General features: G+C 41.8%; 1 protein-coding gene across 2 annotated transcripts in view; it reads left to right on the top strand.

Moving 5' to 3' along the window:
• LOC139334703 (TOX high mobility group box family member 2-like) overlaps positions 1–13053 on the top strand; it is an 80837-nt gene that overhangs the window by 48070 nt on the left and 19714 nt on the right. For both annotated transcript variants that reach the window (XM_070967793.1, XM_070967794.1), the window contains one exon: positions 7214–7474. In XM_070967793.1, the coding sequence (XP_070823894.1) occupies positions 7214–7474 (261 nt within the window). The remainder of the gene's footprint in view (positions 1–7213; positions 7475–13053) is intronic.

Below are 13053 nucleotides of genomic sequence, written 5' to 3'. Positions count from 1 at the left end.
TGCGCTTCACTGACAGTAAATCACAATGTTCTCTTATTACCCTGACTGGAATGAGGGCATAGAGAAAGAACAATGAGGGATCCACATCATTTGTTTTCACCCCTCCCTTGCTTTTTCCTCTCCCCTCCACCCCTCCTCTCCTCCCCTCTCCACTCCGTTTGCGACTCATAAAGCAAGGGGCTTAAAGAGAGTGACATCATGAAAATAAAAATAAAGGGGATTATGGACGAGCGATTGTGCCATATGTGATTACTGGGGCTTCCATGTTCCCTTGGGGGGGATGAGTGACTACGAGACAACATATTTTATTTATTTATATGATTCTCTCTAATGAATAAGAATAGGAAATGTGGCTGAGACCGCAGTATTGCCTACCAAAAGAAAACACAGCCTTTGCTCCAAACTCGAAAGAATTTTCTGTTCCGGTACAAAGATCACAGATATTTTTGATCTACAACTATGTGTTTGGTTGTTGTTGTTGTTTGTTTGTTTTGTTTTTCGAAATGAACTGACATAAATGTGCAGCCACTTTTCACATCTTTTAAAAATTCAATCCTTTGCGGCTGTGTTTTCAGAGCTCAGGTACAATCCAGCAGAGGTCCACCCGCATCTGCAATGAGGAGTCAGGTCCTTTTTGCCCACCTAAATGAGATCCATTTTGATGTGACATTTGAGAGAATTACCAGTGCATGGGGGGAGCAGGGAAGAGGTTAGCTCACTCCATTGCCATTGGTTGAAGCATAGCACAGCCCACCTTTAGTGACGGACGGTACGAATGACCCTGAGCTACTATCGGTCATGGTGAAACGCCCCCCTCCCCACCCCTCCTTGCACACTTCACTTATCCCAGTTCTGTCTTGCTGTCAGTCAGCCCGGTGGGTCTGCTGTTCCATTCTCCTCCTATTGTACCGCTCTGCCTGCTTCTCTTGATACATCACCCAAATGGAGTTCCTTGTCGTTTCAAAGTCAGGTCAGATAGCCTTTGTGGACCCTGCAGACTGTCACTGTAATGGTCACTTGTGCAGCACAGCTCAGGAGTGTTCAACAGCGGCTGATGATGAGTTTGATTTCTGCCCTTTCTCTGCTCTGCAAGGTTGATCTGTGAAGGTGAATTTTGAAATTCCCCATAAGATGTTTTAAAGATTTGCCGTTGCCGTCCGTCTATCTGGGCTACACAGAGTGGACGTGAAGACCTTTATGTATGCATGGCCAGCTGTTGTTTGTCGCCAAAACCATGCTGCACTGTCATTTTTTTTTCCCACAAAGTAACATATGGCTGGATGACTTTCCACAGGACACTGTATACTCATTCAAAGTTATGCGATTTTATGACGCAAAAGAGTTTTTTTCTGAAACCTTGTCAGTGTTTGGTATTACAGGAAACACTCTGAGTGTGTCAGTCACTGAAGCTGTAATTACAAAGTCCATCAAAGACAGACAGCTCTTGTCTTTGGACAATTTGCCTCCCATCAGCCATGACAGGCTCTCTGTTGTACTGTGCAACATTTTCATTCTGCTCCCTTTGACGAACACATCATTGTTCCCAGATGAGCTGTCTTCCACTAAACACCTCATAGGCTACGAATGACTCCATCACCAAGCTAATGACTTCATCTCATCTTCCCAGCCGTTTGTGTCAAGAAACTTTTAGCTCAGCTGATTCATTTATTTCCACTTAAGATGGCTTAACTGCTTAAGATAGCTTGACAAGGTGGAGCTGTGTTTGGTGGAGACTTTTCAACCTGCTAACAAGCTAACATGTCAAGGTGCTGTTTCAGCTGTTACTGTTGCTGCAGCACGGACCCAAATCTTGAGAGAATTTAACAAACATACATAAACTAATGCAAGAGAGAGGACTAGAAACTATATGACTTGGTGCCTCTGTGTGGTGTCTGACTTTCTGCACATACTATAATATAATACTTTTTACTTTGTTTTGCTGAATTAAAACACATTTCAATAAAAAACTTTTCTATTCATCAGCCTAACTTTGAAAGGCAGTGTTTTGCCACCCTCTGTGGTCAAAACTTTCAACTCTCTTGGGTGTGATCAGACAGTCTCTGCTGTTGCACCTGTAACCACATCCAACAGCGATGTCACTGCACACACCGGGGAGGACGCAGCTACATGACTGCAGCAAGGTGAGGGGTTAAACCACGGTGGGGGCCAGCACAAGCAAGGTTTTCAGCTGCTGTTGCTCTGTAAAGCAAGATTGATAAAACCGTGTCTGTTAGGAAATAATGCTGCGAATCTGACAACGCATGGTGGTGGTCATGGTGGTGGATCAGCCTCAGTGACGCAGGCTTCATTTGTTAGGAGTTAATATTATAATAACGGTCACCTGCTACTTAAGCACAGCACTGGGTCGCTTTAAAAGCAAGAAAATACATTTTCTTCCTTTCTTTCCTGTGTGGAATTAATCAAGCTTTGGGTTAAGTTATGTAGGAGTGAATGTCATTAGCTCCACTGAGCTTGTGACACCGCAGAACTTAATGATGTAGAAGATACAATTGAATAATATTACCTTAGGTTCAAACCAAACAGTAAGCGTCGTTAATACTGCTATGCTTGAGCTTCCTCTTAAAACCACTTTTTATGACTCCATACCCAAGACAGTTGCTTCTGGAGACAAAGGTTTTTTTTAAGGTTTTTTCGTACATCCACCAGCCCATCCCATTCTGGTGAATGTGATTTCTCAGTAAGACATTGAGGGAAAATCTTCAAATTTGGAACAAACAAGGATGAAATGATTAGGTTTGCTGGTCAAAGGTCACTGAGACTTCACAAAGCATGCTTTGGCCTGTTCAAAATGCTAATTATGACAAAATTTCAAACAAATGAATCAAAAGAGGGCGCGTGCCTCGCAGCAAGAAGGTCGCCAGTTCGATCCCCAGGTCGGGCAGGGCCTTTCTGTGTGAAGTTTGCATATTCTTCCCACGCATGCGTGGGTTCTCTCCGGGTACTCCAGCTTCCTCCCACAGACCAAAAACATGCTCATTAGGTTAATTGGTGACTCTAAAATTGTCCTTAGGTGTGAGTGTGAGCGTGAATGGTCGTTTGTTTACATATGTTGCCCTGCTATCTGCTGGCGACCAGTTCAGGGTGTACCCCGCTTCTCGCTGGGATAGCCTCCAGCGCCCCCGCAACCCCGAAAAGGGATAGTCAGGCATAGGAAATGGATGGATGTCTCAAAAGAATAAAATAAATAAGTGATGACATTTTCTATCCAGGTCAGCTTCATTGTGATGTCTTAATGTTAAGGGGAGATTGGGACCATTTCACGTTCAGTCGATTCTGAGTTGATGACTCTAATCTTGGTGTCCACCTTCAAACTGTGCTGGTTGTTTAGATCTTCTGTGCTGCTGGGTTGAAGGCGTGAGTGAAGCATCCATGTTTTAGTTTGCGGCTTCTTTGCAGCAGCATCCACATTTGAAGCGTTGTAGTTCACCACAGGCTCATTGGTTCTGCTGATACTGATCTTCAAGTGATTGTTGTTGCATCATGTGATGAAGCACTCCATCAGTCCTTTTGAATAATTCACTGGAGTCATACATGTGCAATATAGTGTTAACTTCCACCTGGAAAAAAAAACAGCTAATTCATCAAATTCACATTAAAGTCTTCACTACATGTTTTGTTTTCTTTGTATTGAGTCTGAACAGACATGGCTGTAAACTACAGCTTGGGGTTGGTTGGATGCAGACGACCACAAGGCCTTAATTCTACTTAATGTGTGTTTGTGTTTTAATTGATCTTAGTGTGAAACATCAGACATTATACATTTTTTCAGTCTGCATCTCCCATAGATTAAAAAAGAATTGCGAACAGTTCCCCTGGGATGCATCATCTCAATGTTTTTCTCTCCAAGAACCAGGATCTGCCTTATGTATGATGATAGTCAATATGCCTCGGAGCAGTATCTTACATCTATAAACTATGTTAAAGCAATATGGTTTTTTGATGTCAAATCACAACTGATGCAAAAAACAAGCTCAGTGCAATCGTGTTTAAGTTATGGAAAGAAAAGAAAATGATGTGTAGACTCCTCAAAGATCCAAAGTCACGTCCTTGTCTTGGAAGATGACAGATTTGCTTAAATTTCACCTCTGGAGGGAGGGGGGTGAAGGTTAGTGAAAGAAGGCTGAATCAACATTTGGCGTTTGTTTCTGACCCCTCGCTCTTTTATTCACTCTCCTCCATGTCCTGAAAGACAGTATATTTATGAATTATTTATTTATGTTTGAAAATATTAAACTTGTGATGTCCTTGTCCTGTGTCTTATCTCCAAGGGCATCATAAGAAGCTGTAAAGAAAAAAAGGAATCACCAAAGCGATGGAAGGCACGGTCATAAAATAGCTCTGACAGCATTTAAATCTTGGTACATCCCTCAGCGTGTTAAATTACTCATTCTGGCCGAACAAGCCTCTCCTTCTTTCATTCCTTCTTTACGGTGATCAGAAAGGGTTGTACCTTAGCTTCCTATCTAGAGTTCCTGCCTTTTTTGGCTTGTGACCCTTTATAGCCAAGCAGCGTCTATTCAGCTGCGTACATGCATCGTACTGCAGAGACAAACACATCTTCAGAAGATGAGGTCATGTGATTGACACCAGTTTCTTCTGTCTATGACTGTGATGCTCCGCTAAGGTTAACTAAAAGTATTTTATGGGCTGAACCCAACCAAACTTTAACCATAGTGGTGGTAGATGAGAAAACAATCATATGAATCATGTTTGTGTGGTGTGGCACATCGGAAAATGTGTTATTTTGAAAGGCAATGGCCAACCACCACAGTTTCTCATTGAAACTGGAGGACTTGTTGAATTTATGTCCCACAAGAAAGAAAAATGAAAGTAATTTTGTGGAGCTAAAATCTTTTTTCTTCTTCTGAGTCAAAGACTCAGTTTCCTCTCGCACAGCAGCTGCAACTAGCAATAGTTTTCATTATCAGTGAATCTGCTGAATACTTTGTCAATGAGTCTTAAGTTAATAAAATAGCAAAACAAAAAAAAAGGTTTCCCAGAGACCAAGGTGACATCTTCAAATGCTCAACAACACCAAGATATTCAGTTTATTATCATTACTGACAAAGAAAACCAGCAAACATTCACATTTGCGAAGCAACCAGCACATTTGCCATTAAGAAACAACAAACGATTGATTGCTTAGTGATCACAGTTATGGCTGATTCCTTTTCAGTCAATCAGTCGCCACACCATTGCAGCTCTTGCAGCCCCCAGCTGGGGAAACACTGCACTAAAGGGACAGTGGTGTAACTGTTTTTCTTTTTATCTGTACATGTATGACCTTTGAGCATTTGCATAGTGGCTGTATTTCAGTCAGCATGGGGTCACAACCCAGGGGACACAGGTCGTGACTCAACAGACTGAAGCTTTACATGGTCTGTCTGTGGTCTGTTTAATGCATGAATACTCAGATGTAATACTTTAAATAGCTAGGACTAGATGCACAACCTAATCTGAATAGTTTTCATTTTTATTCTATTATAACTAGTGTGTATGATCATGGCACCTCCACGTCCTTACCACAGCGGGTTCGATTCCAACCTGCTTTCCCATCTCTCTTCAGCTATCCAATGAAGGCAAGAGACCAAAAAAATCTTAAAAAAAAAAAAAAAAACAGAAAACAGTGCATACACTTGTTAACAATAATAACAAATGACAATAGTAACAAATGTTAGACAATGAAGAAACAGACATTTGCAAAACCTTCATCGTGGGAAAAGGAATTGTCAGCAATAATATTTCTGAGCAAGCACCAAACGAGGAGAGTGAGCGTTATGGGAAGAGAAAATAGCACATCACCCCCTGATAGTAAACATACTCCCTTTTATTATTATTATTTTCTCCCTAATGATAGTGCACATTATGAGACTTTTATCCTATCTTCAAGCACCGGTTCTGTTAGTGGGGACATTGTAGCGTCGTTTCTTGCCATTTGTTTGCTAAAAATATTTGTTTGCAAGATGAATTGCTGCACTGGCAGGCGAGATGACAGCCTACACGAAGATGATATTGAATTGATTTCTGAAATGTTGCAGAACGGACTAGTTGATGTGTACCACGAGACATGAATAATAAAAATTCTATTAAAAAGCTCTTGAATGGCTGACACTGGAATATTATTTGTGATGATTAATTTTCTTCAGTCATTATAAAGGGGAGTTGGCATCAGATTGCCTCTGACAAAATTGCTTTTCATTCCCTGGTGAATACCCTCAGTATGCTTTTTGAGAGCACAAAACCATATTTCTCAGCGCAATATTATGTCAAGATAGGCCCTGGAAAAGACAACCACAGGCTCTGCTCATGTATCACTGTATTAGTGCCATAAAATCTGTGCTCTTTTACCTGGTGGGGGTCATTTGGACATGCTGGATATGTTTCATGATGAAGAATGTGAGGTTTGCTTCGTCCAGCCTTTCTGTTTCAAAAACACGTGATTGGCATTATAATTACGAGATCATAAAAATAGCAACTTAAGTGAGTGTCACTGGTGTTTTCCCACTTAATGAATTTGATTAAGTATATTTTAAAGGCGTGCAGGCTGACGGTATGTTGCTTTAAAGCTGACAAGACTTCTGAAGCAAATTACTCTGTACAGCAGCTGCTGTTGTCTAATGCTAATTAATTTGCCGTGTACGTTTGTGTTCAGTGTCTGCCACGTACACAAATATGCACCACAACAACAATCAACAGGTGCATTTAAAAGCCAGCTATGAAGTTTTTTTCTAATTACTCTGGATCAGCCTTTGTTTGCTTTTTCTCACCCAGATACTGAACTTCAGTTTGTCATTAAAATGTTGTACAGTGGTTCGATTGTCTGATGGCTGCATCTGCTGCTTCTGAGAGAGAGAGTGCTGAAACCAGGCTTGTGTTTTATTGATGCTATTTTATTGGCACTGGTTTGAGATGCAGGTGGAAAGTTTCTGTGTGGTCTTGTTGTGTTCATGTGGATTTTCTCTATGTGCTTCTTCCCACGTTCCAAAGGTATCAAAATGACTGTAGGTGGGTTAGAAGTTTCCCACATATATTAGCATCTGTTAGCTGTCCGTTAGCGGCAAAAGCTTTCCTTGGTTTTTTTTAGATGCGTTGCAAACAAATGAACCATTTTGCAACCCTGAAAATGTAGCAACAATTAGTAAATGTGTGAAGGTTGCTGCGATTGATTCCCCTCTTCTCTCTGCCTTTCCAGAGCTACTCCAGTCAGGGCAGAGGCAGCAGTGGCGGAGGAGGAGGAGCAGGGGATGAAGACTACGAGATCCCCCCTATCACACCCCCCAACCACGCCGACCCTTCTCTGTTGCACCTCATGGAGCACGAGTCAGGTTACCCCTTCCACTCCCTGCCTCACAATGGCCTGCTCAACACGTACTCCTACCCCGAGCTGCCCGCCCTCATGATGTCCAACATGCTGGGTCAGGACAGCCACCTCCTCTCGGGGCCTATGCACTCGGTAAGTTTGCCTCTTTTTTTTTTTTTTTGTCCATCCCTTTCCAGCTTTGTGATAATGCCGATCAAGCGCTGTGGTAGGCTGTTAGTCTTCGTGGTCGCAACTGCCCGTGGATCTCTGCAGGTTTCACATGTTCAGTCATGGAGAGTTCAGCCTTTTCAAAATGTTTCCAAAAATTGATGATCTTATGATACTGCTGCAAAGCAAAGAAACAGCGAAGTGACTAATTCTTCTGTGTCAACAGTCTCAGATCATTTTTTTATTATGGGTAAGCGTTCTTCTATTACAGTGATAATTATCTCGGTTAGAGGGCAAGGAAGCTGAGACAGTCAAGTCTGAGCCTGGCCAGGGTCTCTACATGCAACATTTATAAATACAGAGAGCTGCTGCCTCCTTAACACCCAGACCTTTGCAGCAGAGCACCTTTAATATCTATTCAGCTACACAACTCAAAGATTTCATTGCCTCAAAGTGAGCTAAGAAAGAGAGCAAGAAACTCTGCGCTGCACATTTTCATTCGTTATGATCGGCAAAGCAAAAAGGAACAGCGAGGGATGGGGGGGTGAACAAGAAATCTTGACGAGGAGAGGGGGGTATTCCTTGTCAGCTACTTTTCATTTTCAAAGGGATGCTGAGGACCCCCGCTCCCCCCTCCAGTAAAGGGACTTTTTCTTGTGTTAAACATGTTTCAGACTGAACATGTAAACACCCCTGGCGAACACATTCAAATGCTTTAATCATAGGATCGAACCAGATGAATTATAGATGGCCTGTGTGGTGAATTATTCAGCGTTATATACTTTCATCTGACATAAATGTTACTTTTTTTCTCTCTGCCCTCCATCATGAATATTTATGCTTTAATGTGAGCATCCGTGGCATTTATCCTCCGTTAATCAGGTCTTATGTGATTTTCAGAATCAAACTGCATAAGTTGCAGGCTTCTTTTTTTCCGTGGGTGGTAGCTAAGGCCTCCATTAAAGCCAGTCTTCAGGATTAGGTCACAATCCATTGGCTACTGTTCTGAATATGCTGGGTGCAGGAGAAAGATGCTGTTGACTGGAACATTTACAGTCAGGCTGCTTTTTAGTCCCAGTGGCTGCAAACCTGTACAATGATTTGGATGGGTTGATTTTAGTAGAAGACAACATATAAACCGTGTCTCTGGATGCATTTATGCGGTATTAAGTTTATACTTACGTGATGTCCGTGCATGAGTATATGTAACAAAGCAGCCCCTTTTGACCAATAGTATTTTAGAAGGAAACAGAGAGGGAGTGCCTGCTTCTCACACAGCTTTTGTTTCACCTTTGCAATTATTTATTCTCAAATAGCCCTTCAGGGTAATGTTCCATTTTCTTATTTCACACCCCCTTTTCTCATAAATGAACCGTCATTGCAATAAATCACTGCACAAACAGAGACTTGCACACACTGTGAAAGGTCCAGAGATTTATGTAACACATTCATGTTTCCCACTTCCACATTTTAGTACTACTCCAGCAGAGCCTGGCTAATAATAGCCGCTATTAATATTTCTTGTTGCCTAGCAACCCCAGCAAGTAATAGCTTACTCTGGAAAAATAGATGACCGATAAGGAAGGGGGGGGGGGGGTGGATTCAATTCATTTATTATCTCCTGGGACAAGAGGAGCTTATTTCTGAGGCTGCGGAATAGGAAAGTAGGCTGTATATTGAGAAATATTTTAAAGCAATTGGAGATGACGTTATTTTCATTTTGGTTCCATTAGGGATGTTACATTTGATGCTTCCCCAACAAAGTCAATTAACCTTAATTTCATACTGATAAAGGTATAATAAGCAAGATTGAATTTATGTCTGCTGAATGCTTAAAGAATAATAAGGGTGGATGGAAACAGGCTGTCAGTGTAACCGGGGTCGGAAATGAAGAGACAAGCCTTTACCTTTGTTGTGTTGTATTAACAGAAGACTTACAGACAGAAATTGGAGGAGATAGCTGGAAAACCAAAGCGCTAATCATTCAGCAGTCTTCGTTCCCCATCACCGAAGAAGCGAATAAAAAGTCAACAGCATTACCTTAAGGATACTCTTCTCTTCAATAAAAGCTATCCTTCAGTGCACATATAAACCTCCTACAAGTACAAGCTCAGCTGGAGCAACAGATACGCTTCATCTCCAGGGATGTTGTTGCTGGTTTTTGTACAACATTTAGCCTAAGGCTAAAGCTCTGTAAACTTCTCCCTGCTTTGGGATTCTCTTTTTCAGCGCACATCGATCCTACAGCAGTTAGATCATTACGGGATTGAGAGCAGCGGATTGGCCATCATCATCATGCTGCACAGGCGCACAATTTTGCATCAGTTCATCCTAGAAGCTTTAAAGACTGTAATTTCTGTTCATTTAGAGTTGACTATATAATAATCTTAAGATTTCTGGCCGGCAGAACAGCATATGTCTCTGCAAGAGCCCTGCTTTTTCAAGCTAAATTTATTCTGTCTGTCAGCCTCCTCTTTTCCATCTAATTATGACTCCACAGGCAGCAGAAAAAAAGTATAGTAGGTGGATAAAACAGGTGTCAAATACATGCATTGAGTCTAATGCAACTTTCGGAGCTTTAACATTTATGTACATTGTGATTTGGTTTTCTGCTGGAAGATGTAGCACCTGTTCAGATGCAGCATTCGATCCTTTCTGCTGCATTCACATGTTGTTCGTAAAAGTCTTTAGTGACACTTTTGAACCATTTCTCATCTGAAAATGCAACATTTACAAGGACTTCAAAAAGCAGAAGGATCAGCGTCCGCATTATAAAAGACAGAGCTGTCAATCATAAATGCTTTTACGTTCTCTTCACTCCACCCACAACGCTGACCTGCTCTGTCCGCTCCTTTGAATGGAGCCAGAAACTGGATGTTGTGAAATGTAACATGGGCCGTTTCTCAATATGCGTTCTTCTCTGTACTTGTGTTCTTGTGTACTTGAGAAACGTCATCACTCTGAGTCCAAGTACGGTTCCAATTCAAAAGTCCGCATCTCGACAAGTACACTCAAATACCCGGATGTGTTATTGCCCCTCCCACTTTATCGAGGATGCATCGGATGACTTGTGCGGACTTGGGGCAACCACGTATCCCAGAATGCATTTCGTAGCAACGATGGCGGAGGAGAGGACTCACAACTATAAGTTACAAGTTTGGAAATACTGCTGTTTTAGTAGTACGGAATGTGGTTTTAAGATTATTTTATGTGAGAAAGCGGATGTCAAAACTTAAAATCTGTGGTCGATTCATCACGATAGCGCGTAGTTTAACATTTGCTCCAAAGTTTTCGGAGATGTGTCGTCCTGCTAACATCATCAAGCACGCTGCTGTTCCAATTGCAGAATGACGGTCCTGCGTCCTCCCGTCCTGGAGAGACTGTACTCCCAAGTCGAACTTGCTAAGTCCGAACTTGGCGTACTTGGTATTGAGAAACGGACATGGCTTCGTGTGAATGCTCATTGCTGAGGGAGAATCCCTGTCTCACCCTAAGCTGTCAGCGTTTCTGCCACCCCGGTGTTCAGGGAAGAGGTGGCACCCGGGGGTCTCATGTTCAACAAGCCCCCTGATCGTTCTGGTCTGGCTGAGGCTGTGACGGGGGGAGATGTAAGAAGATGTGGCCCTTTGAAAAAAATAAAGGAGGAGGAACACTCACTGGCAGACGGTAATGAGGGATCGTAGAGGAGTTTGCAGAACGGCCCCAACACGGAGCCTTGAGGGGCACCAGCACGTTTAAATATTGAAACAGAGCACCAGCCCCCATCTCATTACCAGTCTAATGAGGCTGGTGAAGGAGTAGGAAAGCCCCTGCTGCCAAAAAAGCAGCTGCAAGTTTTACAAGTTTATGCCACACGTTCAGTCAGATGAATCCTGTTGGGAATTTTGTTTAGTTTTGTTAAACACGTGGTGCCAGATTCATATTTTTGGCAGGATGTGTGATGTGTGACAGTCCACCGGCAGTCCATTTGCTGCTGTGTTGAGACAGTTGAGACAGGCGTTATTTTGACAAGTTGTTTTTGATATCATGCATAATTTGTCAGTTGAAGATGCTTATTTATTTTAGGGCTGCATTAACAGATTTTTGATCATTTTATTTGTTTGGGATTGATTGCTCTTTTGTTTGTCTTAGTGCTGAACAGTTATGGTATTCAGTTTGTCAGATTTGATTTGTTGAAATCTACTGCTGCTGGAAACTGGGGTTACAGCAGGTTTAGTTTGTAATAAACAGGTCATTATCAGGACATAAAACCACAACAGTTAGTTAAAAGAGGCTGAGAAGGTGCAGAGTTAGGTGATAATTCACAATGAGCAGCCCCGTTCACATTACACATAGTCATTCGATTCATTGGTAAAACAGAAAATATTGATTAGAGGAGCTTTAACTGGAAAATAAGTTGACCTCATCCAAAGTATGAAATACTGAGCACATTATTAGTGCATTGGTACAGTGTGTTTGCACTGTCTTGCATGCTCAACAATGATACACTATAAGTGTGTTTACTGCATGTATGTGTGTGCCTTTATTTCAGTCTTCGTCAGAGTCACTGATTGCTACGAGGTTATGTGAGCTTGACTTCATTTAATCGGTGATAGGAAAGTTATTTTGCATCACTTGGCATTTAGGACATAGTCAGTCAGGGGAAAGGCCGTAACTATTTTAATGCAGCAACATAAAATCTGTATTGACAGCTGTGGTTATTGACAACACAGGGGTAGTTAGATAGAGGCACAATTAAGCCATTAAAAGCACATAGTAAGCTTATCAGTGCTCATTCATACTAATATGAAAATCCACAAAAAGGAAAAATGTGTTTACAGTAGAATCTGTGAACTCAGGGGTCTAGTCAGTGGCCAAAGGTGCACATCATGTATGTTTCAACCTGGAAGATCACCAGGCCCGTCCGCAGCCTAAAATCTAATGAGAGGAACTGCCTTAAAATAAACTTTATCTTAAAAAAACAAAACAGAAACGCTGCTGAAAATTTCAGTTTGACTTGACTTCACATGCTCAGTGCAGTTGGATTACGCATGTTTTTTAAATTGAAACAGCAATCTTTCTTTTCCAGTGTAGGTTTTAGACATATCTCATATGACCTGCTTGCTCTGCTGCCTTTCACTGGGATAGATATGACATCTCAGTGACGTTCCCAGATAAATCACTTTTTGTAGCAGTAAAAATCTTTTCTGTTGTGGCTTTTCAAAAAAAGACAGATGCCCTTCAGTGCCGCACTCCACAACACGGGTGAACAATGTGTCTTGTAGCTGTCAAGAGAAATGACAGCGAGATAATTGGGAGGGCACTCCCGTTTCATTTAAACTGAAACAAATAGGCTTCCAAGGAGACTGTGCTTTTAAAAAGCAAAGCTTTGTTTTGTGCAGGTTATCATGCAGGGTTCGCAGCGAAGCAATGAAGAGGAGTATTAATGGATTGAGCATTAAAAACAAATGCTCATTCATTGCATTTCATGAATATTCATGGTACTAATTCAAATAACCTTAGGCGAGTGTTACGACTAATGAATATTTAAAACAGCTTGGTCACAGAGATTTGAACACTGCATT

Source organism: Chaetodon trifascialis, chromosome 8 (genome assembly GCF_039877785.1).
Source record: "Chaetodon trifascialis isolate fChaTrf1 chromosome 8, fChaTrf1.hap1, whole genome shotgun sequence".
Taxonomy (NCBI): Eukaryota; Metazoa; Chordata; class Actinopteri; order Chaetodontiformes; family Chaetodontidae; genus Chaetodon; species Chaetodon trifascialis.
Note: the sequence above shows the minus strand (reverse complement) of the source record. Positions and strands in the feature narration are given on the sequence as shown.